At 34.4% G+C, this 27865-nt stretch overlaps 4 protein-coding genes across 4 annotated transcripts; 3 read left to right on the forward strand and 1 right to left on the reverse strand.

Moving 5' to 3' along the window:
* Positions 1-6929: 6929 nt before the first annotated feature.
* On the reverse strand, positions 6930-11015 carry LOC146951898 (uncharacterized). The gene is made up of 4 exons (XM_085705920.1): positions 10499-11015; positions 9532-10387; positions 9072-9418; positions 6930-8593 (listed from the first exon to the last, which is right to left on the reverse strand). The coding sequence occupies exons 1-4, from the start codon at positions 10998-11000 to the stop codon at positions 6930-6932; spliced, it is 3369 nt and encodes a 1122-aa protein (XP_085562046.1). The 5' UTR covers positions 11001-11015.
* A 3004-nt stretch (positions 11016-14019) lies between these two features.
* Positions 14020-17149, forward strand: LOC146951899 (outer envelope pore protein 24, chloroplastic). The gene is made up of 3 exons (XM_085756253.1): positions 14020-14278; positions 14364-14723; positions 16839-17149. Exons 1-3 carry the CDS (start codon positions 14078-14080, stop codon positions 16917-16919), a joined length of 642 nt encoding a protein of 213 aa, XP_085612379.1. The 5' UTR covers positions 14020-14077; the 3' UTR covers positions 16920-17149.
* A 2082-nt stretch (positions 17150-19231) lies between these two features.
* LOC146951900 (putative membrane protein At1g75140) lies at positions 19232-21557 on the forward strand. The gene has a single exon (XM_085756265.1). It carries the CDS (start codon positions 19466-19468, stop codon positions 21413-21415), a length of 1950 nt encoding a protein of 649 aa, XP_085612391.1. The 5' UTR covers positions 19232-19465; the 3' UTR covers positions 21416-21557.
* Positions 21558-23372: 1815 nt separating this feature from the next.
* Positions 23373-27061, forward strand: LOC146951901 (cytochrome P450 734A1-like). The gene is made up of 4 exons (XM_085756277.1): positions 23373-24105; positions 24715-24959; positions 25468-25831; positions 26538-27061. The coding sequence occupies exons 1-4, from the start codon at positions 23617-23619 to the stop codon at positions 26955-26957; spliced, it is 1518 nt and encodes a 505-aa protein (XP_085612403.1). The 5' UTR covers positions 23373-23616; the 3' UTR covers positions 26958-27061.
* The last annotated feature ends 804 nt before the right edge of the window (positions 27062-27865 follow it).

Here is a 27865-nt window from a genome sequence, read left to right on the forward strand (position 1 = left end):
CATATTATTAGTAACTGTTATGGTTCATATGTATGTGTGAAACAGGAGGTCGGGTACCCACATAACACAAACCCTAACGTTTATTTGAATAAAACTAACAGAAAGGACTAAATGTAGTAACGGTGAGAAACTTAGAGGACCGAGATAAATCAATTTTTAGTTAGAGGACCAATCCGATACCAATTAAATAGTTAGAGGACCAACAAGGTAATTATGCCTATTTATAATGAAGTATATCTCTCTGAGCTTCTCAAACTTTGGATGTGGGATAATCTATCGCTCTTCTTTTTGGTACAAAAGAGAGCAAAAGCTCAAGAAGAAAACTATAAATCTAAACGAACATTACAAGGCATGCAAGCTTCGGATTTATCATCAAAGAGAATATTTTGAAGCTCTCTAAGAGGAGTCTCCATTACATGGTAATCGAAAGTGTTCAAAGTTAAACTAAAGTTAGCTAACCAATCAGCTGCTCTATTGCCTTCACGTCAAGTATGGTTAATTTGCACATGTCAATTCATGTTTTTAAACTCATGGATACGCCGAATCAAGGTAGGAACACTCTCATTAATATTGCAATTTCTGTTATCATGTTGACTAACACCTTGGATAAGCTATCGCTCTATATATGTTTCGCAAAGCACTTGTGCATATCAGTTTTTATTTAATTTTTTTAATTTTAACGTAAGTAAATACAAGGAAGACAAAGGTGCTTTAGGTTGGATTTGCATTTTGTGATATATCCTTAGATTTTTATTTTGCTTTACGAGTAAGTAGATAGATATATAGAATGAAGTTTAATTTTGTTTAACATGATTGCTAGTAACTAAATATCAGAGAAATGAAGTTTAATCTAAATCAAAAAATTAAACTGTGTGGTTGCATCGATGTTTAACACGGTTGCTAACAAAAACATAGCTGTTTTAGGATTTGCATTCAATAAAGATATCGGCGATATAAGGTAGACGCCGACTATTGACATGTGTAAAGTGCTACTCTACGCTAAAGCGCGTTTGAGTGTCTTCGATCCTCTTAAGTCTGTGTTTGGTTACCCGGATAGAACACTCAAAAGTGCGTCCTATCCATGAAAAGTGCTTTCAGCGTGTTTGGCTTTCCAACAACAACTTACCGCCGCCGCACTTTTTCACCTTCAAAATATTGGAGAAGCTGCTCTCCCTAGCTTCTTGAAATCGATTCTATCTAAAGCAGAAGTACACAACACCCATTTGTCTATTTTATACTTGAATCTTATCCCTTCCTTTCACATACCTTTTAATATTTGACAGATCCCTTCACTTCACTTACTCCACCTCACTGTTTGATTGTTGTCTGCGTTTTTTTTTTGTTGCTGTGAAGTTTTTATTTTTGTGTGTTGCAGAAAATTCAAGGAAGAAGACACTGTTTTTGGAGGAGAGAAGGTGTAAACGGTGTTTTTTGTTTCTTCCTTGAATTTTTGTTTCTTGCTCTATTAAAGCCCATAAAAAATAAGATTTTTGGAGCCCAATAATTTTACTATTGTTGTGTAAATTTTATAAAGTAAATATGAATCTCTAATTGTCGATAGTTTTTTTAATAATCTATATTTGGTAGAAAGTTTTTTTTATTAAAATTGTATTAAATTTAATAAAGTAACATAAAATTAAATAACTAACTAAAAATGAAAATGAAATTTGTAGAAAAGTTAAATGAAATATATTTTAAGTGCACACATAGAAAAAAAACCCATTTTGGTCATTTACACATCCAAAATCAATTATGACACAAAATAGCCAAACAACATTTTTTATATAAATCACTTCTATCGTAAAGGTGTCCAAACATAAATCATTTTTCACTTAACTCACTTTTAATTAAAATCAATTATACAGAATCAATTCTATCAAAATCAATTATATCCACCGCACAACCAAACACACGCTTAGTTTCAAATACAAAGCGATTTGTGGATGACAAATTTGATTGGGATCATTCTATTCATTTGTAGCCAACTAGTCCTTCAAATGAGACGAACGCGAGTAGGGTATATGGGATGCTTATAAAGTAACAAAAGAAGCAGATAGTGTTTGCATTTTAACGGAATGGGATGAGTTTAAGAAGAGTTTAAGAAACTTGGTTTTCAGAAGATCTATAATAATATTTTAACCAACATTACTTCATTTTTTAAGTCAACAATCCGAGGCTTAAAGTTTGATTCAGTTTTATTAATGTCTTTTTTTTTCCTCTCTCGCAACATTTGTTCTTGGGGTGCCTCTAGTATGGACCCTCTTAAAAGTGGTTCATCCATGGACTTTTTACCAGTCATAACCTGTTATTAAAATAAAAAATAAAAAATTCATGCCACCACCTGTCTTCCAGTTCAATCGCAGTTTTGCTGCAACATCCAACCATTAGCTCCAAAGCACCACCGCCATCAATTACCTCTGCGACTCTACACCCATTTCTATTTTCATTAGTAAATCGCCATCCCTCAAAGTTTGGACCATCAATTCACCTTCAACTATGTCACTTTTTAATTATTATTTTTTGCCTGCACATGTTGGTTAAATCCAACCAAAGTCATATCATGATCTTCCATTGACCACCGCTTTCTCTGTGCATTAGCAACAACCTTGATAACTCCCCCTTGGCTCTCACAATTTTCTTACATTATTTGACATTTAATTTTTAGTTTTCTTCGCTTCAGCATCCAGATTGATTTTCTCATGACTTAAAAAAAAAATTCCAACAAAAAATAACCTTCTGTACAGTTAGGAAATTGCATTTCTCAACCATCCCATTGTTAGGCAAAGATATATTCATGCAATCTAAACAAAATTTTGCTCAAAACTTTCTGTTAAAACTACTTGGTATTAGTCCATAATCGATATTCAAGGATCTCAAAACTGGGAATTTAGGAAATTGATTTTACGTTGCACCGCTCACTGAACTTTGATATTCGGCATGGGTAGGCATGGCAATGGGGCGTGGTGGGGACGGGTTTTACATTCCCCATCCCCATACCCGATTCTCATATACTTACCCGTTACCCTACCCATACCTAACGGGGATGAGAAATCGAACCTCATCCCCGTCCCCGTCCCCGATGGGTTCGGGTATCCCCGCATCATCCCCGTCCCCGCATTGAATAATTTTTTTTAATAAAAAATAAAAGTTTTTTTGCAACCCCTAGAGAAATGTTGTAATGCATTATCCAACAACATGCCCACTTTAACATTTGTTAGACCGATTGACTTAGTTGCTCCTTTAAATATCAATGGTAGTTTTTATAACACGACAATTATCAAACAAAATAACATGGCATACCAACATAAAGTAATTTTCTGCATTCGGGACGGGTTTGGGTATGGGTTCGGTGTGAGTACCTATATACCTGTTACCCGTCCCATACCCGTGTTTTGAAATCGGGAAAAACCTAAACCCATACCCAAACCCAGTCAAAACGGGGAAAACCCATCAAATTGGGTTTGGTCCGGGCGGGTAACCAATGGGGTGGGTTTTGTTGCCATGCCTAGGCATGGGTCTCAAAGAAACTTCCGAAGCCTCGCCCTTGAACTATGGTGTAGAATCAGGTGAAGAAAAAGGAACGCAACTTTCTTTCTTTGCTTATTTTTAGTTTTTTTTTAAAAGAAAATGGAAACAATCGGTAATGTTCGGTAAAACTCAAGGGTCCATGGGTGAACCACTTTTTAGAGGGTCCATATTAGGGGGACCCTTGTTCTTTTTTTTGGTCGAAAAATATTTCTTTCATTCAAGAAGCTATAACGGCACAAATTACACCATGTGTAGATCACTACCCATTATTGGGGTAAAGTACAGAATTTTGCCGAATCAAACAGATAAAAACTCTAAAGCAAGGGACTAGCTCCTGACTTATACATCTACGGAATCACAGTAAATTTGACAAGCTAGGAATGAAGGTAGGAAGAACCTACAAAACAAGCCAAGAAACATAAAAACATAAAACAAAGCTAAAATTAAGTCTAAAAAAGAAAATATCCCACCAATACTACCATCACCCCCTAAAATGGTTATAAAACAATCTTTGAACAACATATCCCTGGAGAGCAGACACCGTTGTTGGTAGACCAGGGCTACTTCGACGGTAAGAGAGATCATGTTAACGACAACCGATCCTTTGTTGGTCATGCCCAAGGAGAAAAATAGTCTTGTACAGATAGAACCTTTTCACCAGCTAAAATCATAAACTCAAAGCAATAACCCAAAATACATTGAAACCATAAAGTCAGTAGGCTATTACCGCTTTTTGATTGACAACTTAAAGAGACCAAGCCTATGATTCATAAGAGGTTAAAGATTCAACTTTTGGATATAGATCTGGACTTGAAAAAGGGGTAAAAAAACAGAAAATCTAGATACTAATAAAAGATCTAGATGCTAATCATAAAGATGTTTAAATGTAGAATCTTTTTGGTTCAGATCTGAAAATGGAGGTTGATAACACAAATTCTAACCAAAACAGCAACAGATCACATAATACATGAAACACTATATACTTTCCCATCAGTGGCGGAGCCACTCACAAGATTGTGGGGGCTCATGCCTTCACTATTTTTTTTAAAATGCATTGCTACTATATGTCTATACTAGTAGCTAATTTTGGGTAGTTACAATTTAATTTGTTTGCTTACTAACAACACAACCCATTAAAGAACATCTCACCTATTTAATTTTTGTCCCTCACAATCATTTGATGATAAGTTTTGTAAAAAAAAAATCATTTGATATTTTATTGGAGTACTTCTTTTCTTCGACGTTTTTGATGTTGATTCTCATTTGCACTCGTTCTACGAATGATATTGTTTTTCATATATATAATTATTGAAGATTAACACTAACTTAGCCTCAGTTTACTACAACATATGAAAACTCAATTTGTTTAGGGTCAATGTTGATGTTACAGTGTTTGACTTGAAGGATCAAGTGAGCTGAATTAATGGTCTTCTCGACCACGATGACACAAGAAAGGTGGTCAATCAACTCCTACGAATTCATTCAGCTCATCCAGATCAAACTCCACAAGGACGACGCGAGAAGAATGTTCTCTATATTTGATTGTTATAGTTTGAAGGCATCAACCAAGTTAACACTACCTCTGTGAGATTTGATCATGCTATTATGTTAAATTCAATTCATCTCAAGATGTATAACTAAATCAAAGTATGTATGGATGAACCAAATGAAAAAATTTGTTCGGTTCATCCACAATCTTATTTATGTTTAATTATGCAAGAAGAATCGAGGGTGGGATAAGAAAATGTCATACTAAAACCACCAAACCCAATTCTTAGGCCCAAAACTCACTGACACACTAGCCGGCAAGCAAACAACGGAGAAAAGAAAGTTGCTTTTTTGACATAGAATACTTCCAATTGACACATGGAAATGACCTTTATGCCCCTGCGATAGTTAACAACCGCTGGGAAACACGCCGATCGTTAACTACCGCTGGGAAACACGCCGGTCGTTAACTACCGCTGAGTGACAGCTGTTGTTAACTACCGCTGTGTTCGTGATATATTCCAGACAGTAGACATATTCCACACACTCCCTCCATCATCACTCAGCTTCTCAAAGTTTCACTCTCCCTCTAGAAAAACTCTACCAAATCATCCAAAATTTCTTCCACTAAATCACAAGTAAGTTATCACTTATGCTATTGTCATACATTTTAGTTAGTATATGTGTTTATATGTTTATAATTTTAGTTGTTGTTTAATTATTAAATTTTGAATATTTGTTTTTAATATAGTTATGTTGTAGATCTGAAATGCTATTAACATATTTTATGAATAACTGTTATAATGAAGTTATATTGCTTAAATTTATCATTTTTTTTTCGAATTTTATAAATTTTTTAGGGTTTGAATATTTGTTTTTAATATAGTTATGTTGTAGATCTGAAATGCTATTAACATATAATCTGTGCCTCCATATAATCTGCCACAACATCCTCTGGCACCCCCTCATCATCTCCCATCTCCTCATCCTGTGCCTTGGCCTCCGGCGGCGGCTGATAAAACATTCTCTCCTCCTCCATCCGATCATATCCAGCAAAACCCTCATCCGCATACCCAGCATAATCATGCGCTGGTGTCGGATCAACCACCTGGGAGGAGTCATCCACATGTGCCTGTGACTGTGAGCCCTCTCCATGAATCCTCGGGTCCCTGCGCTTCCGAGGCTTAGGGACATACAGGTCATCAGCCCTCCTTTCTCTCCGAGCACTAGCGATACTCGCCTCTTTACCTCTCCGCATCCTATCCTCTCTAATAACCCGCTGCTGCTCATCCGTATCCCTAGCCATATCTGTACAAAACAAATTTTAAAAAACATAAATAAGTTCACAATGTATTTAAGAATACAATGTATCTATCAAAAAAAAAATGTAACATATCAAGGCATTGAACATAGCAAGTAACATGTAACATATCAAAAAAAAAAAAAATTGAATAATGTAACATATCAAAAATGAAACTTAGGCATTCATAAAATTTAATATAACACATTCATCATACTTTATATAACATACCATATTATGTCATACTTAAACTTGCCAAAAAATATCAAAATCCAAGCTTGTAATAATTACAACATATATACATTATAAAATTAAACATATTTGAAAAAAAATTACACAAAAAAAGCAAGATTTCCTCACTTATGCATTTTATTAAACACCTTATGTGCATTCTAAATTAGGAGCATAAGTAGTGTTACTTGAACATCTAAAGGGCTACATTATACCTACATTGTCTCTAAACAACAACTAGACCTTCCACCCGTGCTACCGCCCGGGTCATATACATTGCAAATATAATAATAATAGAAAGGTACTTAAACATGTAAATATGTCATAATCAACAAAATGATAATAGTAATGTCAATAATAATATAAAGTCTTGGATATCACATTACAAATTACGGAAAATTTCTTGATACACTACATTAGTGGTGATATCAATACAATCTCCATTCTCATCAATTACCAAAATTTTCAAACCCTTGCGTGAGGTAACTCTTGATACTGCAACATAGAGTTGACCATGAGAGAACACTGGTTGAGGAAGGTAGATACCGACTTGCTTTAGGGACTGCCCTTGACTTTTATTGATGGTCATTGCAAAGCAGACAGAAATCGGGAACTGTTTTCGTTGAAATTTAAAAGGAAGCCTTGTATCGGATGATGACAATGCCATTCTTGGGATATATACCAGATCACCAATATTCGTGCCAGTAATAACCCTCCCTTCAAGAACGTACCTACCCATCCTGGTGATTATCAATCTTGTTCCATTGCAAAGGCCTGTAGTCGGATCCAAGTTTCTCATCAACATTATAGGAACTCCAACTTTTAATCTCAATTTGTGATTGGGTATACCTGACGCCTTAATTGTGTTTAAGAACTCCGGTGTATGAATATCATCCTGCCCACGATTCATTGATGGTTTGTGGATTGGAGAATCACAACTTAAGTATATCTTTTCTTCACCAGGAATAAGAGACATCATATAATCATTAATCTCTTCAACTGTTGCATTTCTTGGTGTCAGTATTGCTCGATCTTGGAAATACGAAGGTTCATGCATACTATCTAAAAGAGATGGGTAAACATATTCAACCATGGAGGCAACATGATCACCTGTACTTTGTAGGAGTAGGTCGTCTGGAATTTTCAGTTTGATGTTTACATCGTTATCTTCTCCGATCGACCCATCACCAATGGCAAGCACCCACTCACTAAATTCCGTTCTTTCACGAATGTCATTTTCAGAACTTCCATGTAAAAGTCTCATATTCGTTGTCAAGTTCAACACTTCGCAGAATTCCCAAAGTTTGGAGGAATTTATGCTTGCATAGACGATGTCTTGTCTTGTTCCCTTGGGTATCACCGGTAGAATTTGTCTGAAATCCCCACCAAGAACTACCACTTTACCACCAAAAGGAATATCCAATCGATCGTTGTTTTGCTTTCTAAGTATATCTCGGAGAGTCCGATCAAGAGCCTCAAATAAATGTTTGTGCATCATAGGTGCTTCATCCCAAATTATTAGCTTTATCATACGTATGAGTTCAGCTAAGTGGCTATTAGGATCGATGTTGCATGTCAAAAGTTGATCAGGGGTTATTGGAAGATGAAACCTTGAGTGTGCTGTTCTTCCCCCAGGTATAAGAAGAGCTGCGATTCCACTTGAAGCAACTGTCAATACAACTTCACCTCTAGACCTTAAATTTGAAGATAATGCCCTCCAAAGGAAAGTCTTTCCTGTTCCACCATATCCATACACAAAGAATACACCAGGAAGGTTGGCATTAACCCTTGAAATAATAGTATCATATACTTTTTTTTGTTCCGTAGTCATGGTCGACATCAGCCTTCGATGCTCCTTTTCCAAATCACTTTTGTTGTAGCTCAATTCATCGTATATCAGCATATTTCTTGCCCTTTGGATCAAAGAGGCATCAGGTCGGGGCATGGTGGGGTAGTCATCCTTCAAATTTTTCCCATGTCTTAGCAACAATTTTTCAATTTCCGCAAGGGCGTAGTTTTGCAATTGATCATCATCCATAACTAAATCTGCACGTAAATAATTATATTAGTGTGAAACTTAGAGATTGGGGTAGTTTTGCACATGGTTAGATGCTTGCCTAACATATTTTTAAGCCTCTACTATTCCTGGAGCCATTCATGGCAAGTCTACTGATTTAGTAGTTGCCTATTTTCCATATGTAATTGCTACTTGCTACAATACTCTTTTTCTACTTGTTTAAATTTAACGTGTTTCACATTATAAAATAATCAATAAACTCCCATTATCAGTGAAAGGGAATTATATTTCCCCTAACTTCTAATTCCTCTTAACTTACCTTCCATTCGGAACTAAAATTTGAACATTTTGTTCACTTAAACTCTTAGGTGCTGGTTTCCATCCTTGCAGTTGTCGACGACACAATACTGATGACATAGGTGAGTTTGATACTCTATTGCATAGTAATTATTTCTCTATAACGAAAATAAATAATAACATTAAATTGTTGAAAATGTAACAAAATACCTTGCACACGCATTATCCGTCTTTGACGGCTTAAGACATCGTCAGCTAAATTACGCCATGTTTTTTCCCAAACATATTCGGGTCTAGAAAACTGGGCTGAAACCAATAGAGCAACAAATAGAATGCGCAAAAAGGTGGCAGTACCCCATTGAGCTGCTTGGTTAATACAATCAACAAACTCCTTATCGTCATCCAACAAACCCAATGCGAAGCAAGTCTCCTTAAAAGAGTTTAATGTGTGATTATCCACAGTTTTGATATCATCGTAAGAAGTACACCCCGTTACATAGTTTAGTAACGTCCTAAGATAAAACTTCTCACCCGATCCAGGCGGCACAAAATGAATCCTACAGAACAATGGAAACGTCTTATTATACAAAAAACAAAATATATATATTATATCAAGTAATGTGTGGTGGAAAAAAAAACAGAATGTAATATCTATTTAATAGAAAAATACCTCCCAATTGAAAGTCCTTGTTTACGTGGTGTCCATTTATGTTCAGATGCCTTCCACACAAATTTCAATGGAAACTCACTATAAGTGAGGTCTCTGGCTTCAGGATATATTTTGTTGGCCTCCATCCATGCTATAAACTTGGTATCTCTAATATGTGGTTTTTGAAGCACATCTTCAAGGTCTTCATGATCTTCAAAAACCACCGGTTCCTCGCCTTCTAGATGGAAATTCAATCTTTCAACCGAAGGTTCCCTGTAGTTAATATCGAACGAAAATATTCGCCATACAGCCTTGCATGCTGAAAGGTATCGACAATCATAGTACATCTTGATTTCATCGTATGTTGGATCAGCAGTATTGTAAAATGTTGCAGTTACACGATCATGTCCTTTGTTGACATATTTGAATAAATATTTTATTGATCGTGACTGGTTACACCACTCAACATTAATGTGTGCATTAAACTTTAGAAGAAGACTCCGGTTGTATGGCACCACATATCTGTTATCAAGGAATGATTCACCCTTTTTTATGACAACACTGTTATCCCTTCTTCTATATATTGGATAACCATCTGAGTCAATAACAGTGGTATCTACAAATCTCTTAGGGAAATGTTTTGTGCACTTACCGTCGATCGTACACGGTGAACCTTCCCGTTGACTCCCACATGGACCATGCATCATAAGAGTCGACACTATGTTGTGTAAAATAGGTTCACGTTCTTTGTTGGGGATTTCAGCACTTATGATTTTGTCAATTTGATTTGGATGCACACAGCGAAACTGAGGTTGTAAGAATACTAAAATATGCGCGTGTGGCAGTCCTCGCTTCTGAAATTCTATAGTATAAATAACTGCAAATGAACAAAAACAAATTAATTTCGTAATATTAAAGTCATATAGTACAGCTTGTCAAAATAATAATATGTGCCTCTAGTATCATGAAAGAGTTTCTTAATAATTACCTGCTCGAACTTTTCCAAATATTTTCCCTTTCTTAATTTCTTTCATCAGACAGTTTAGCTTTATCTTGAATAACCGTGACACAAAGTCCGGTCTATCAGCTGGTTTGAGGTTGTGTTTTTTAAGAAAATCAACTAACTCTGGCCACTTATGATTGCATGTAAATGTGATAAAAAGATCTGGATACCCAACATAAGCACAAATCGCCATTGCATCTTGGTAATTTTGAATCATGTATCGTGCTCCAACTACGAACTTGGATGGCAGCACTATACGTTTTCCTGCTGTTGCTGGACCTGTTTCACCTCTTAGCACCGCTTCATACAATCCTTTATACATATCTGCCCTGACCTCTTTTTGGTGGTCCCTATACCATTTTAACCGCCATGATTCTATCATGCTATAACCATCGACCAAAAACTGCTGAAACAACCGTCGTGAAAATACCAGTGTTGATTGATCAATCTCTCTTTGTTGAATGTAGTAGGCGAACCACTCTTTCATTGAAACATACAACCTTTGTATGGTCTTTTTCTTGTGATTATCAGAAAATATGATATCTATTCTAAAGCCATCCTCTCCTCTAGAAAATATCAAAGGATATTACAGTGGCAAGTACGACGGCTCAAAAACAGAAATACGTTTTAAATATCCAGACTGCTTTTCAACCACAATATCTCGTTCCCCTTCGGATGCGTCATAATCTCCAACCACTAAAGCTGCAACTTCAGATGCTGTAGGCAAATTGTATCTTCTACCATCATAACCTCTCTTGCTTAATATTCGGAGTTTAATAGTTGGTGCATTTTGTTGCAGCATTGTGTCTCTTACATTTCTATATGATTTAACATATTCATTTGAGCTGTCGAGTACATCGCGCAATTCCTTTACAATAGTGGCTTTCAAAGAGTTCTTATCATCTTCCATCCTATGCACATAACAACCAAATTAGATATAGGACAACATAGAGTCATCTTTAAATTTTCTCTGAAATACATTATTTATATTTGAAAACAATACCTGATAGCTGCCATACGATTTTTCAATTCATTATCGGTGTCGTATATGTACAGTTGAGCAAACTTGGGCTGGTGCCCAGGTTTTGGGATCAAACTTCCTATTTGATGATAATTCTCTCCATTTAAAACAAAAACAGGCGGAGACCTACCTTTATTCTTTGTTTTATCAATTTCTCCCCCCATAGACGTAAACGCAAACATGCTGTTAAAGGACCTTATATTTTCCAGGAAAAATCTGCTTTTCCTATCATTCTTGTGATATAATTCATACAACGGCTGAGGTAATGGCTTTAAATGTGCAATCTCTACTCTTCCTTGACTGCAACACATCGAAAATAATGGATTTGGTGTATCTTGTGACTTGTTCACCCTCTCATCATACCACATTAGAGCCTTGCATTTTGGGCATTTAATTTGTGGCTGCCCAAAGTCAATATAATCTGCAATTTTCCAGATATTTTTTTAGAGAGGTGAATATTATTCTTATTTCAGAAGTAATTCTTATTTGCATGTAGCATATGTGTATTCTAAGTATTTGTTAAATACCGACACAAATCTGACCTGTTAGATCAGGTTCGTTTGAGACTTCATCGGCCGAGTCATATTCAACTGGTGGGAAATGGTAAGTTGTTAACACACATGACAGTAAAACCAAACAATATCTAAATGAGATTTGTATGTCAGAACTACTTACCATGGTCGTTGTCAGGAACATCATACATTTCTCCATTCTCGTTGCACATCAACTCAGTATCTGAGTGACAGCGGTTGTTAACTACCGCTGTGTTCGTGATATATTCCAGACAGTAGACATATTCCACACACTCCCTCCATCATCACTCAGCTTCTCAAAGTTTCACTCTCCCTCTAGAAAAACTCTACCAAATCATCCAAAATTTCTTCCACTAAATCACAAGTAAGTTATCACTTATGCTATTGTCATACATTTTAGTTAGTATATGTGTTTATATGTTTATAATTTTAGTTGTTGTTTAATTATTAAATTTTGAATATTTGTTTTTAATATAGTTATGTTGTAGATCTGAAATGCTATTAACATATTTTATGAATAACTGTTATAATGAAGTTATATTGCTTAAATTTATCATTTTTTTTTCGAATTTTATAAATTTTTTAGGGTTTGAATATTTGTTTTTAATATAGTTATGTTGTAGATCTGAAATGCTATTAACATATAATCTGTGCCTCCATATAATCTGCCACAACATCCTCTGGCACCCCCTCATCATCTCCCATCTCCTCATCCTGTGCCTTGGCCTCCGGCGGCGGCTGATAAAACATTCTCTCCTCCTCCATCCGATCATATCCAGCAAAACCCTCATCCGCATACCCAGCATAATCATGCGCTGGTGTCGGATCAACCACCTGGGAGGAGTCATCCACATGTGCCTGTGACTGTGAGCCCTCTCCATGAATCCTCGGGTCCCTGCGCTTCCGAGGCTTAGGGACATACAGGTCATCAGCCCTCCTTTCTCTCCGAGCACTAGCGGTACTCGCCTCTTTACCTCTCCGCATCCTATCCTCTCTAATAACCCGCTGCTGCTCATCCGTATCCCTAGCCATATCTGTACAAAACAAATTTTAAAAAACATAAATAAGTTCACAATGTATTTAAGAATACAATGTATCTATCAAAAAAAAAATGTAATATATCAAGGCATTGAACATAGCAAGTAACATGTAACATATCAAAAAAAAAAAAAATGAATAATGTAACATATCAAAAATGAAACTTAGGCATTCATAAAATTTAATATAACACATTCATCATACTTTATATAACATACCATATTATGTCATACTTAAACTTGCCAAAAAATATCAAAATCCAAGCTTGTAATAATTACAACATATATACATTATAAAATTAAACATATTTGAAAAAAAAATTACACAAAAAAAGCAAGATTTCCTCACTTATGCATTTTATTAAACACCTTATGTGCATTCTAAATTAGGAGCATAAGTAGTGTTACTTGAACATCTAAAGGGCTACATTATACCTACATTGTCTCTAAACAACAATTACAACATAAACAATCCATCAAACAGTCTAAATCATGCACAATTTTCAATTTTCTAATCTAACCTAAAACTAACATTTTGCTCAAAATTATCAAAACTAACACCCTAAACAAACTGATAAGAAGAAGAGAACTTACTTGTAATCTAATTGAATAAATTGGGCTCAAATTCGTGCAATTGAAGTTTGGAGAAATTTGGAAGAGAGTTTGATAGTGTTTGTGTTTCTGGAAAATGAAGAAATAAGGGTTCTGGTGTTGTTTAATCGCAGAACACAGCGGTTGTTAACAACCACTGGAACTCAGCGGTAGTTAACAACCGGCGTGTTTACCAGCGGTTGTTAACTACCGCCAGGGGTATTAATGTCATTTCCATGTGTCAATTGGAAGTATTCCTTGTCAAAAAATCTGATGCAGTTGCTAAGCGGCACTATATATCCATTTCATTTCAACTCATTCCCCAAAAAACAAAAAAAACAATCCTCCCATTTTCACCACCAACTCCGCTCCGTCATTAACAATGAAAGCCGCTGTTAAGGGCAAATACGACAATGACAAAAACGCCGCCGCCGCAGCCTCCGTCGCCTTCAACGCCGGCGATGTCAAACTCCGAGCATCGATAACAGACGCTACTTTCATTAACGGCCCAAGCTTAACCGGCTTAGTCCTCGCCGTAGAAAAACCCGGTTCCTTCAGTATCGACTACAACGTCCCCAAAAAGGTAAACAAAAAAAAATTCAATCCATTTTCTAAACCAAACCGGTTCAATTTATTTATTTATTTATTTTTGTTTAATTTTGGTGCAGGATTTTAGGTTTCAATTTATGAACACAGTTAGGGTTGCTGATAAACCGTTGAATTTAACCTACATACACAGCAAAGGGGATAACAGAACAATTTTGGACGGAACATTTGTGTGGGACCCATCGAATAAGGTTTCAGCGAATTATGGTGTTGAATCTGGGAATTGTAGATTGAAGTATAGCTATGTCCATAAGGGTTTGACTACAATTGAACCTAGTTATGATGTTGCTAAGAATGCGTGGGATTTTGCTGTTTCGAGGAAAGTTTATGGTGATGACTCATTGAAGGCGACGTATCAGACCACGAGTAAGAAGTTAGGGTTTGAGTGGTCGAGGAATTCGAAACAAAGGGGTTGTTTTAAGGTTAGTTGTTGATTTGTTAATTGTGTGTTTTTTTTTTTTTTTTTTTTTTTTGTGTGTGGATTTTGATTATGGTTTTGAATTAGGGTTGAGGAATTTGGTAGTAATGTTTAGTGTTAAGAAAATTTGTAGAAAATTGTTGTTGACGTGGTTGCAATTGTGGTTGAAATATGGTTGTGGTACAGCTTGATGTTTCGGCGACTATAATGGTTGTATACCGTAAATAAAACCTAAGATTTTTATATATAACTCGCTTGCTTGATTTTAGTATATGTTATTGGTTTTTAAAATTGCTGCATGTGATTACAATTCTGGTTTTTGGAGAAAATTAACAAAATTATTTGGCTTTAGCAATTGAAGAATTGTAATGTGATTGCATCAGTGACTTAGAACATTGGATTGATATCTATGGTGTTGTGTGTAGCTGCTTAGAATTGATTTGTAGCAACCATGTCTTTTGTCTTTCTTCTGCATAAGCTTACATTTTTGTGACATTTATGCATTTAACCAATAATACATTGGTATAATATAAGAGAGTTGCTAGATTGATGTTAGCAGTCTTAAGACTTCAACCGTGTACTTGTTTTTCTCCCGGGATTACTCCAAATTAGTTTCTTACTAAGTAACAATTATAGTAATATGCTTAGAAGGTTGATGGCTATGTTTGAGATTGAGGGAGATGTGTGAGTTTTTTAAAGGGATTTATTCATTCATTCATTGTGATTCTTCATATTGGAAGCTTCAATTCCACACAATAAGAATTTAAGAAGGATTATGAGTTGATTGAAAATTTACCGTCTTCATACATACATATGAACAGAGAATCCTCCGAGGGAGGACGTTTTACTTTATCTTTGGAGGGGATTTTTGTTTGCCAAAATAATGTCAGTACATTTTATGAAGAAATTGGTTGGGTTTGAGGAGGTACAAAACAACGGGATTTGGGGAAGATTTAGAATCAATTTCCAACTTCTTTGGTGGTATGAATTATTGAATTAAAGAATATAAGATTAGTTTTTATTCCTAAATAAATGGATAGAATTTGTTTAGGGTTGAATATAGGAGCACATATCTATCTTCTAATTCTCTATGAATTCGCTATGAAATAGCCAATACTTTAGTGGAAGTCTTGAGCAGAGTAACATAATTCGCTGGGTTTATGGGAGAACCGCGAATTGGTTCGCGCGTACCGATTCGCGGTTCTTTTGCGTATTGATTCGCTGGAATTCGTGCCGGAATTCGCGCAACTCAGCGAACCGAAGTACGGCGATTCCATGAACGTGTTTGAGGACCATGAACGTTTACGTAAGCTTTCAGCTCTCAAACTGCTTGAAATCGATTTCAAATGGTAATGAAGTGTGGCTGTGTATCTGTGTTTTCATCTTTCCATGTGCTGTGTTTTCCTGCGGCTGCACTTCTGTTTTGCTAGGTTGAAGAAGATAGATGATTGGGCCACCCATATGTTTGCACCCGATCCATTAAGTTGGGTTTTATCTTGGTTTTTTTTTTATTGTTTTGAGACTGTTCAACCGTAAAGGAAATTTGACCCAAAAAAAAAAAAACATGAATCAAGTTGTGCTTTAATTTTTACCTTTTTTAAATAGTTTTGTTAATCATTTATATATGTTAAGCATTCTTTATTTTTTTTTAAAGTATTTTAATCTAAAAATACTTATTTTAATTATTTATTTTTGAATATCTCTTGCATAATAAGACCAATAAAAATAAAAATAAATGAATTTTAGAATAGTTTTTGGGAAGTGAACACTGGTTTGTTCGAAAGACTCATATAGGGATGTCATGTTTAGTAATTACTAATAAATTTTAAATTTTGTTTAATAATACTAGTAAAAAATAATATTTTTCTTTTTTGAAGGAAAAAAATAATATTTTTCTTAAAAATTTATTGATAGCTTATTGCTTAATAAGATAGTAATAATAGTACTACGACGCGTACCGAAGCTCCATACCCCCGTATGTACCGAATTCTTCTCATGTCGCGTACCGCGTACCCGTACCGCGTACCATAACGAATTGCGAATTGTGTGACTATGGTCTTGAGTAATTTCTATGTATTCATCACACAGCACTTCTAACTATCAGCTATGTCTCTTGCAGGTTGTGGCGTCCGTTAACTTGGCCGAGGAGAAGAAAATTCCCAAGCTTAGTGCCGAGACCACATGGAATTTTGAAATGTAGTTTTCATAAGGTTTGATATCTAGTTTGGGATGGCTTTTGTGGTCACCATGAGGCATATTTTGCCATTTCATTATTGTATACTTGAAAGTGATTTGATCATGTAATGAACTACTCTGTGGCGTTGATCGTCCACTTTAAACTTTTCATTTGATTTTTGAACTATTCTGATATTCTGCCCATATTGCAGAATCCTATAATTGATTGCCTATAAATTGGGCACTTTATTCTCATGAAGTTATTCTTTTTTTTTTTTGAATGGCCAATATTATTCATGCATCCCTCCTCATAAGAAAAAGGATAGGAGCGCAACAGCAAAAAAAGCAGGCTTCCCCAACAGCAACACAGAGGAGCCGCTAACAGAAAGAAAAAACTCCTACAGGCCCGCGCAAACAGCAGGAACTCAACCAAAAAATAAAAGCAGCTACTTAACCCTTCTCATGAAGTTATTCTGTATTACCTTTTCTCTAAAACATGCTAGGTTTTGTCCCAAGTCAATCAATACTTGCAAGTTGCAACGTGAACTTTTTTAAATGTAGTGTCTATGTGATATGTTTATGTGTTTTTGTTGAATCGGGACATGTTTATGTTTATTATTGAGCAAAGAGTCATTTTGATCTTGAATATTTGAGACGCTATCAATATATTTTCCAAATGTAGTACATTATTAGTGTCTCTGTTGTTAATAATCTAATGGATTATATTGATCCAAAAAAAAAAAAAACACGTATGAAAACTAAATTGACTACTAAGCATACACTCTAGGACTAAAATGACTAACAAGAGAAATTTGTAATTTTTGATATACTTGCCTTGAAATTTGTAAATGTATTTGTAATTTTGATATACTTGTCTAGTAACATGGCTTATGCATTTCAGATACAAATACGTTTTTTTTTTAAATAAAAAGATACAAATATGTTTATTGTTAATTATTGATTTTTGTCCCAGTGACGCCATGAAACATTCTCAAACCTTTTTGTCCTCGAAAAATTGCAAATAGTGGTGTGCAAGGAATAAATCCAACAATAAACGTGTTATGATTAAAAAAAGCCAAAAAGAAATATTTGTTACTCGATGGTAATCAACAACAACAAAAATAATATTTTGATGCTAAACAAATGAAATTCAAAATTTTATACTTTATGATTAATGATTAGTTTTACTGCCCACTAAGAGTGTGTTAGGATTAATCCCCTGTCCCACAATAATCATCAGAATTGGAGGGAACATCTTGTATGAACACAATCACAAATCAATATTATTTAGACATTATCACATTAAACGAGTAAAATTTGAATAAAATTTATTTAGTCAGATCAATTAGCATTGTTCATTTTTTTTTAATTTCTTTTGGTTTTGTGTGTGTGCTCAAATATATTTATTTGAGCTTGTATCCAAGCAAGTATACCTCTTGCATGACATGTCTTTTCTAAATCTTATAGCATAATCACATACTTCTAATCCTGGTGCTAAATGCTCATAAACAATCTCCCACCTATGTCGATTTATTATTAGGGATTTGAGTGTTGTTGGAGTTGTATAATTTGTGTGATTTTTTTTACATAAATGATGCTACACTTGTGTATTCATAGTGTTGCAGGTGATGGACATGGTTGGAAAAATGAAAGGGAAAAGTCGGAGGTAGTTCTTTTTTTTTTTTTGGTACAAAGTCGGAGGTAGTTCTAATAATGACATGATGGTTAGAAAGAGCATAGTTAAAAATAATCAAATATTCTTTCAAAAAAAAAATGAAATATTATCTTTGTCACAAACCACCGTGTGAAAGGAGGATTGGACGATGATCAAATTTAACGATGAAAGAGACAAATATTAAAATTGAATAACATAAATAGATCGGGAGATAAGATGTGAAAGATATATATCACTATCTTACAAATTTGATGGCTTTGAGACTAGTTATGCATGGTGCACCACATTTGTAGGCCTCGTACCGTAACCTTTGCCACCGATGTAATATGGAGTATAAAAAAATGAAACATATATAATAAACATTAAAAAGTAATAATGGGCCGTGAAGATATTTTAGGAAATTATCTTTACCACTAAAAGTAAGTAATTATAATCATCTACAATAATAAAAATAAAAAGAAGTAAAAATCACGAGCCCATGAATATGATTGATGGCTATATTTCCTCAAAAAAAAAAAAAATGATTGATGGCTATAGATTATTCAAATTAAACAATTAAAATTCTTACCTATAGAAAAGAAATAGTATTAGAAAAAAGGAAATTTTGGTAGGAGCATGAATGTAGGACATAAAAATTGTCGATGTCCTAAAAGATTTTATTTGACAAAGATATATCACAGCGATCTGACACAGTACAACATCTCAAACTCAGTTACATGTCTTTGTTAAAATCCATTTCTTTGTTTTGCCCTAATTTCAACCCTGGTCAACTCAAATCCAATTCAATACACTTTCTTCAGATTCCTCAAATCTAACATAGATTTCTGCTAAATTCCCTCTTTTTCAGATCCAACAAAACCTCAACAAAACTCTTCAAATTTTCTTCTTCTATTTCAATGGCGGCATCACATAAAGGCAAGATTTTTATCTTCTGTTTGGTATTATTTTTATCTTTTCTTTATGTTTCTAGTGACCCTTTAAGCCCTGAATCATGTTCAATACAATCACCATCCAACGATGAATCTGTTTCTGAATCCAAAGCAAATAGTGATAATTTTAATCAACAAGTTTTGTTGAATAAGCTTGAAGAGTTAGTGAGAAATCTAAGTGATATAGTTGCAAGATTAGAATCAAAACAACCACAGCAAGAGGTTCCTAAGGTTGTTCAAGAAAAAAGTAGGTTTACTCAGATAAAGGGTGATGTTGATGATGGAAGATCAAGTGATAAGAAAGTAGTTGAAGATGTAGAATATGAGGGGAAAGCTCAAAATGGTGAGAGAGCTAAGGGAATGTCTGTGACCAAGTATACTCCTTTTTGGTCAGAGAGATTTCAATTTGCATCTGCTGTGAAATTGGATTCTGATGCAACTTGTATAAATGTTTTGCCTTTTAAGGATCATGAAGGGTTAAGTAAGTATGTGGCAGTTAGCGACGAAAAGGGAAGAGTTTATGTGTTTTTGAGAAATGGTGATGTGTTGGTTGAGTTTGATACTTTATTGGATTCACCTATTACGGCGATGGTTTCGTATACTTCTGCTTATAAGAATGAGAGCTTTGTTGTAACTGGTCATGAAAATGGGGGAATGTTGATACATAGAGTTTGGGAGGGATCGAGCGGAGAGGATTGGAGTTCGGTTTTTATGGAAAATGTCGGTAAGTTTGTGTCACCTGAAAATCACGAGAATGGTTTGGCTATAACTTTGTTGGAAGTTCATTTTGTAGGGAGGATGAAGTACATTCTATCAGCCGATACTAGTGGGAAGATTAAGGTTTTTAAGGAAAGCAGTGTGTTTTATGGTTCTGTCACTCCGAGTGCTAGGCCGTTAGTTTTCTTGAAGCAAAGGCTTATGTTTTTGACAGAAACTGGTGCAGGGTCATTGGATTTAAGGGGCATGAAAATTAGAGAATCTGAATGCGAAGGATTGAACCATTCCCTTGCTAGAGGTTATGTTTTCGATGCCACCGAACGTTCCAAGGCTTACGGTTTTACGTCAGATGGCGATTTAATTTATGTCTTGTTGCTTGGTGATGTAATGAACTTCAAATGCAGGGTTAGATACAAGAAAAAGTTTGAAATGGATGAGCCTCTTGCCTTGCAAGCAATTAAGGGATATTTGCTTATTGTTAACCCTAAAAAGGTTTTTGTGTTTAATGTTTCGTCTCCTCATTATGTGAGAATCGGGGTGCCTCGTCCGGTTTTCTCCTCAAGCATTGATGAGCTTAGATCCTCATTCCTGAATCATCCAACCCCAAGTTTGGATGACGAAGCAAGAGTGATGATACCGTTGATAGCTAGTGACCGTGAAAAGCTTGTTATTGTTGGCCTAGGAGGTGGTTATGTTGGAATGTATCATTCCAATCTACCTATTTATAAAGGTGAATTCAATACCATGCTATGGACTAGTCCTGTATTGTTCTTCGTACTTTTCCTATTCGGTGCTTGGCATTTTTTCGCCAAGAAGAAGGAAGCACTTACATCATGGGGACCAGATGATCCCTTGGCATCAGCATCTGGTGCTCCCTTGGCATCATCTAGTTCGGGTGAAAGATCTTTTGTCGACTCTTCTTCAAGAACTTCTGCCGATGTCATGGACCTTAGAAGTGGAGCTCTCAGAGGTCCACCACCACCGAGAAGGTATGGCTCTCCTACAAGGTTTCCTGCTGGAGCAGCAAGTACCTATAGACTTGGTTCTGCTGATCACAATCCTAGGCCAGCTTCGGTTGATCCCGATTTTCGAGCAGGGTCGGAGATTAAATATAGGGCATCAACTATGGATCCTCCTGGTTTCCCTAAACGAAGAGATGGCATGTTTGTAGGAAATCAAGCTGTAAATGATCGCAGTTGAGCGGCAGAGTTAATTAATTTTATGAGTTTTTCTCTAACTAGTTCAAGATATTTCCTTAGTTTTCATTTTGATGTCTCACTGTGTTTTAGCTTTCAAGTGAAAAATAAATTATAATGAGAAACTTCCAAGTTTTTTGGTTTAATCATTTCCTTTTGTTTGAGTTACAAGGTCCCTCACTTTTGGTGTGTGTGACAGCAGAATTGTTGAGGCATAGCAATTTTTTTGTTGCTTGGTGGTTGATATAAGTACAAGTAGTTTTGAGGGAGAGAAGAAAGAAAAATGACGGAGAGAAGGTTTGAGGTAGAGAAGGGAACTCAGGAAAAAACTATTTAGAAAAGATAAACAGTAACTCTATATCTTCTTCTATTCATAGAGTAATTAATTTTAAGATTTATGTTTTGGATTTCATCTTCTATTTTAAGATTATGTCTTCATTGTGAATAAATTGCACCAAGTTTTAAAATATTGTATTAAGCATTATTGATGCTCTTCACCACCTCCTTCGAGTCCAATTCAAAATGTACACCATCCAGCTGAAGATCTATAACTCATTGCAAAACCATCAACAATTCAAAATGCACAACATTTCTGATGTGTACATTCATGTATCTTAAGTTGTCTAGCCTTTGATCTTTAAAAAAAAAAAAAAATTGTCTAGCCTTTGGATATTGTTAAATACTATATGGTTTATTAGCATGAAAACTCTGAACTTCGGGCTTTATAAGTATCTAACTCAGGCTTAAGTATCTACTAAAAAATGCTCCAATTGACATATATGGTGCAGGGATTGATGATCAAGAGGGTATATGAGAAAGTTTGTTTAGGCTCAATTTATGTGACATAAACAGTTCTATTAGTATTATATTATTAGCATAAGTATTAAAATACACTTATGCAATGTAGCCAAAATATTATTAATAATGCACTAATGGAAACAACACATATCAACTAATTTTTTGCTCAAAAAAATAAAACAAATTTTATTCTTGTAAATATATTCATCCTAACTACTCAGGTAGTGTCATCGACGGATGTTGGGTCTAGTTGAAGGGGCTAAAATCTAACATAGCAACTAAAATTAAAATATCAACTAAGAAATTGTTCATATTTAATATCCGACAATGTCTCGAATAGAACTGCTTCATATAAAAAAAAAAACCTATAAAAAAAAAACAAAAACTTAAGTAGTGCCGGTGGTGACACACTTAGAGCATCCACAATGGTAGTTCCCTAACAAGGACTCCTTAAATGGACCCCACGTGACACATCACTTATTTATAATTTTTTAATAAAAGTACCTATTAAGGACTCAATGACTCCAATGGCAATACACTGATAAGTACTCCAATGAAAAGTATTTAAATATGTCCCACTATCTTTACATATTAAACAAAAATAATTTATCTATTACTCATTTTTACAAGTATTACTTCTTTATGCAAGTGGGACCAAGTAGTACACATTTTATTACTTCTTTATGCAAGTAGTACCAAGTAGTACACATTTTATTACTTTTTTAAACGTGGGACCCGTTAGTTACTCAGGAGAGAGAGAGTTCTTATATAGTTGCCCGTTCCTTAACTGGGACTCAATTTTTCTTTCTCCAATGGAGGGTCTTTAACGGGGAGTGGTCCTTGTTAAGTAAAGACCCCCATTGGAGATTAACTACTTACACAATTTTTAACAGACTCCATTTTATTGCTTATTGGTTGAAATTTAAACAGAATATACTAAACTCTATGGTCCTAGATTTAAAGTAACGTGAATGTGACAACACACTTTTTTAGGGATTCATTTGTAGAATTACAATTTCATTTTCTTTCTATAATGAACCAGCTTGGACTAATACGTCACTCGTTGCATCATGGTCACATGTCCGTACGAGACTCCCATAAAAATAAAACCACTAGTATATGGCTTTTCATTTGAAATGTGCAATACTTTACATTATCAGATTATATTTAACCTGTCGTATGGGAATGGAATCATCATGCTTCATGGCATTGGTACTTCACTAAGTCACTTTCAAGGCTCTAGGAACCTCAATAATCATGCCTCATTTTTTTTTCCTTTTTCTTTTTTATAGATGAAATAACATATTGGTCGCTGAGAGTTCACATATATATGTAGAAGTTGGTGTTCGAACCTCAATCACGACATATCAATTTCCACATTTTTATCGGTTGAGACCTGTAGATATCATGTTTCACCTTCTACTCATGTTAATCTTTATTTTGCTGCTAGTGTTCATAGCAAGAATCACATACTCAATAATTTTGCTTCCATGGATCATTTCACGTCACTATCACAAACAAGGCATAAGGGGTCCTTCCTACCGTCCGATCAAAGGTAACTCCGATGAGATCCGATGTTTGTTCACGGAAGTTCAATCTAAGCCAATGGATTTATGCCACGATATCCTTCATCGTGTGTGTCCATCTTATCATATGTGGGCTCCTTTGTATGGAAAAACGGTCCTTAGTTGGTATGGGTCGGAGCCTCGGTTGACACTATCCGACCCGGTTATAATTAAAGAGGCACTATTAAAAACAGGTGAATTATTTGAAAAGTTGGACCCGAATCCGTCGTTGAAACAGTTTTATGGAGAAGGAATTCTCTTCTCAAAGGGAAAGAAATGGACTATTTATAGATCAATTGCTAGTCATGCTTTTAAAATGGAGCGGAGTAAGGTAAAATCTCTTCTTTTTAATAGTGCGGTGTAGTATAGGGTCACGAGTTAAGCTGATCCATTGAACATTATAACTCAAACGAACTTAACTTGTATTTTATTTGAGTTTTTTTTTTTTTTTTATATATTTGGTCCAATTTGAACCATTCTATTCAAATGTAAAGTGGTTTGGGTAATATGTTTATGATTTTAAACCCGTAAATTCAACCCATTCAAGAACTTAATTTATTTTTAGGTAATATAGTTAAAGACTTTTATGTGTCTCTCTAAAAGTGTTCGAATTTAATTCAAATGTTAAAATTTATATTGTAGAATAAGTGTTGAAATTTTTATGAAATAAAATATCATTTAATTATATTATGTTTTGGAAACTTTAAAAAAATATGTCTCAGAGACCCAATGATTTGACCCAGACCAATTTATTCATTGTTGAGTTGGACAAAAAAGATGTAGATCTTTGACCCGCCTCAAACTAATGAAATTTGATTGGGTCGGATAATTGATTTGATCAAAATCGACCCAACCCGACCACTTTGGTGTGTATCATTGACATGAAATTCAATTTATATAAACTAATAATTGTTGTGTCTAACATGTATCTGCATATCAGTCTTGGATTCCCCAAATTATAGACACCACAAAATTAATGTTTCACAAGTGGGAATATGAGAACAATGGCATTGAAGAATTTGAGATTGATGTGAATAAAGATCTCCAAGATCTTTCAGCTGATATTATCTCTAAAGTTGCTTTTGGAAGTAGCTATGAAGAAGGGAAAGAAATTTTCGAGTTACAAGATCAACATTGTCATCTTGCTAGTCTTTCTATCAGAACTGCTTATTTTCCTGGGTTTAGGTATGATATAAAAAACTCAACTACATAAAACATATAATAGTTTATAGGACAAAATTTAGTTGCTGTTCTATAGTTGTCATTATTTGTGTTATTTATCAATTCTAACATGTGATGTGGATTAAGTTCTATTTAGTATTTATAGTATTAGATTATATATAAACCAATGTGTTAAAATATGATTGGAGAACAATATAAAGATATCTCCCTTATTATATAGAAAAAGAATAATGTAAAAAAATAAACAATATAACAAAATTAAAAAAAAAGCCGGTGAGCATTTAGTGTCGATCGATCATAACTTTTATATTATAAAAAATATTTGACTTCAATCATAATTATTAAAGTTACACATATCGTTGATCGTGGTTTACTGACAATACATAAAAATTAAGTCTGCAAAACATTAGAATACGCGCTTAAGTTTTGTATTTGTATATTTTCTTATATTTCCACTAATAATTAACATTATTACGAAACTATTGAAATACTTTGTATAATGTGTATGCAGGTATGTACCTACCAAGAAGAACAGACAAAGAAAGAGAATAGAAAAGAAAACTCGTGAACTAATTCAAGTGTTGATTGACAATAACCATAAAACACAAAACAATTCAAAAAATTTGCTTGCTTTGTTGATGTCTCCTCACAAATTTATCAACAATGAGACACAAAGGCTAGGATTGGATGAGATTATAGATAATTGTAAAAATTTCTATTTGACAGGAAAGGAAACAATTGCCAATTCAATTAGTTGGGCTATCTTCCTTTTAGGGCTGAATCAAGAATGGCAAAGCATGGCACGTGATGAGGTATTTCATGTTTTAGGACATCACACACACCCAACTGCAGAAACATTAAGTGACCTCAAATTCGTAAGTTAGCTTATGCTTTTATAGTTTGTTTATTTGTTTATTTGGTTGAATTATTTTGTAGATCATTGAGTTATTTTTGAATTTTTAATAAGTAGTCTCTAAAAGGGTTATGTTAACAAGTGTTTTATAGACATTGTTTAAGGAACTCAATTGTCTCGAAAATACAAATCAAACACAAATAAAAGTAATAATTACACAGCAGTTTTACAAAGGTTAACTACTTTTTATTGCTTAAACAATGCCCTAAAGCATTTGTTAGCAATTTCCTTAAAAAAAAGTGTTTTTGTCTTAGGGATGGAAAATATATTTAACCCAACTTTTTTTTAGCAAAATTTAACACTACTTTTAACAATTTGTTTTGGGATCCTAAATTCGGGGACTTAATTATAATTTTTTTTTTGTTACCGCTTGGACCAATCAATTATTTTCTTAAAAGGGAAATTCTTTATAGCGTTTCATTAGATATCAATTCAATGATACACGCGGTGCATCAACAAAATTATCAATTGTTACTTAGTTTAATAAATTTTACTATCTAATATATATGTAAATATATGTTAAAATGTGGTATTATGATGTGATAAGATGATGAAATATATTTGAATTTGTGTTGTGTGTAAATCTTATTTATATTGTCATGCATACATCTTTTGTACAAGGAAAAAACAGAAAAAATTATTCATATGAATCTCATTTTTCTAATCAGGTGAGCTTGGTAATTCAAGAAACACTTAGACTTTATCCTGTAGCACCAATAATGGTGAGGCAAACAAGTAAAAGAGTTAACATTGGGAACATTGATATTCTTGCTGGCACACAATTATATATGTCTATAACTTCAGTTCATCATAATACTAAAATATGGGGAGAAGATGCTCTTGAATTCAATCCAATGAGATTTACAAAGTCCCAAAAGTATTCATCTTCATATTTTCCATTTGGATTTGGTCCAAACTATTGTGTGGGTCAAAATTTAGCTTTGATTGAAATGAAGATTGTTCTTGCCATGCTTTTGCAGAGATATTCTTTTACTGTTTCACCAACATATGTTCATGGACCGATATTGGTGATCAGTGTGTCACCTCAATATGGCATGCAAATCGTCTTTAGAAGATTAGGAAAATGATTATCAACATATGGAATATGATTATTGTCTTATTTATTCTCAATCAAAATGGTAAATTGTATAACTATTATTTTAGTGTGAACTTCTATACCCCTTTTTTTTTCCTTCTCCCTCTTCAATTCAAACAAGAGTTTCTGATTATTTTCAAGCAAGAGTTACTACACCAATTAAAAAAAATAAAAAATCAACATGGTGTCCTATTTATTACCCCCTTTGTCCCAAAATGCAAGCAAAAATGAGTCAACATAAGTTGATGTATGTGGTATAAATTTTGAACGAAATACATTAAATTTTGTTGACCAATTTTTACTTATATTTTGAGACGGAGGGAGTATATCGATAGACCATGTTCAATAAGTATTATTATTTTAAAGATAATTTGAATTGTTTCTCTAAATATAATGTAGATCACTATTACATTGATTCATCATTATTATTTTCTTTCATTAGAGTATATTTTCAAATCATCCTTAAAGTAATAGCCCCGTGCATTACCCTTAGTCTTGAACTCTATCTCAAACAACATTACACGTTCAATCTTCAGGGTGTAGTTCAATAGCCCCGTGTATTACGGTCATGCACACTATTCCAATGTAGTGAACGCTCTAGAAAATTTGCCAAAATTTCATAGGAAGCGACCACACCTCCATATTCATAGAGGTGAGTCTATTAAGAGTATAATGTAGCTACATACTTCACTCCATATGGAGTGTAGAATTCATTAAGAAATTAATTCAACCTTTCCATTTACTACATGATGTCATGCTCCAAAAAACTATGAATGAGACTTAACAAATTCTTAGCATGATCCACCCACGCCTCTATATAAGTTGTTATTACCCTTTGAACATATTTTTTTGGGATCTCCAGGCCATAGGTTGGGTTACCCTCATATGATAAAATTATTA

Source organism: Medicago sativa, chromosome 1 (genome assembly GCF_051527215.1).
Source record: "Medicago sativa cultivar Bolivia chromosome 1, Bolivia_mono, whole genome shotgun sequence".
Lineage (NCBI taxonomy): Eukaryota > Viridiplantae > Streptophyta > Magnoliopsida > Fabales > Fabaceae > Medicago > Medicago sativa.

Bases quoted from the DNA above. Each gene is read 5' to 3' on its own strand.
- LOC146951898 (XM_085705920.1), bottom strand. From the start codon at position 11,000: ATGAAAGAGTGGTTCGCCTACTACATTCAACAAAGAGAGATTGATCAA. The intron at 9,419-9,531 runs GTATTTTTCTAT...ATTGTTCTGTAG, and splicing joins CAAGGACTTTCAATTGGGAG to GATTCATTTTGTGCCGCCTG. The intron at 8,594-9,071 runs GTATTTTGTTAC...ATTTACGTGCAG, and splicing joins ACGGATAATGCGTGTGCAAG to ATTTAGTTATGGATGATGAT.
- LOC146951899 (XM_085756253.1), top strand. From the start codon at position 14,078: ATGAAAGCCGCTGTTAAGGGCAAATACGACAATGACAAAAACGCCGCC. The intron at 14,279-14,363 runs GTAAACAAAAAA...ATTTTGGTGCAG, and splicing joins ACTACAACGTCCCCAAAAAG to GATTTTAGGTTTCAATTTAT. The intron at 14,724-16,838 runs GTTAGTTGTTGA...TGTCTCTTGCAG, and splicing joins AACAAAGGGGTTGTTTTAAG to GTTGTGGCGTCCGTTAACTT.
- LOC146951900 (XM_085756265.1), top strand. From the start codon at position 19,466: ATGGCGGCATCACATAAAGGCAAGATTTTTATCTTCTGTTTGGTATTA.
- LOC146951901 (XM_085756277.1), top strand. From the start codon at position 23,617: ATGTTTCACCTTCTACTCATGTTAATCTTTATTTTGCTGCTAGTGTTC. The intron at 24,960-25,467 runs GTATGATATAAA...ATGTGTATGCAG, and splicing joins GCTTATTTTCCTGGGTTTAG to GTATGTACCTACCAAGAAGA. The intron at 25,832-26,537 runs GTAAGTTAGCTT...TTTTCTAATCAG, and splicing joins CATTAAGTGACCTCAAATTC to GTGAGCTTGGTAATTCAAGA.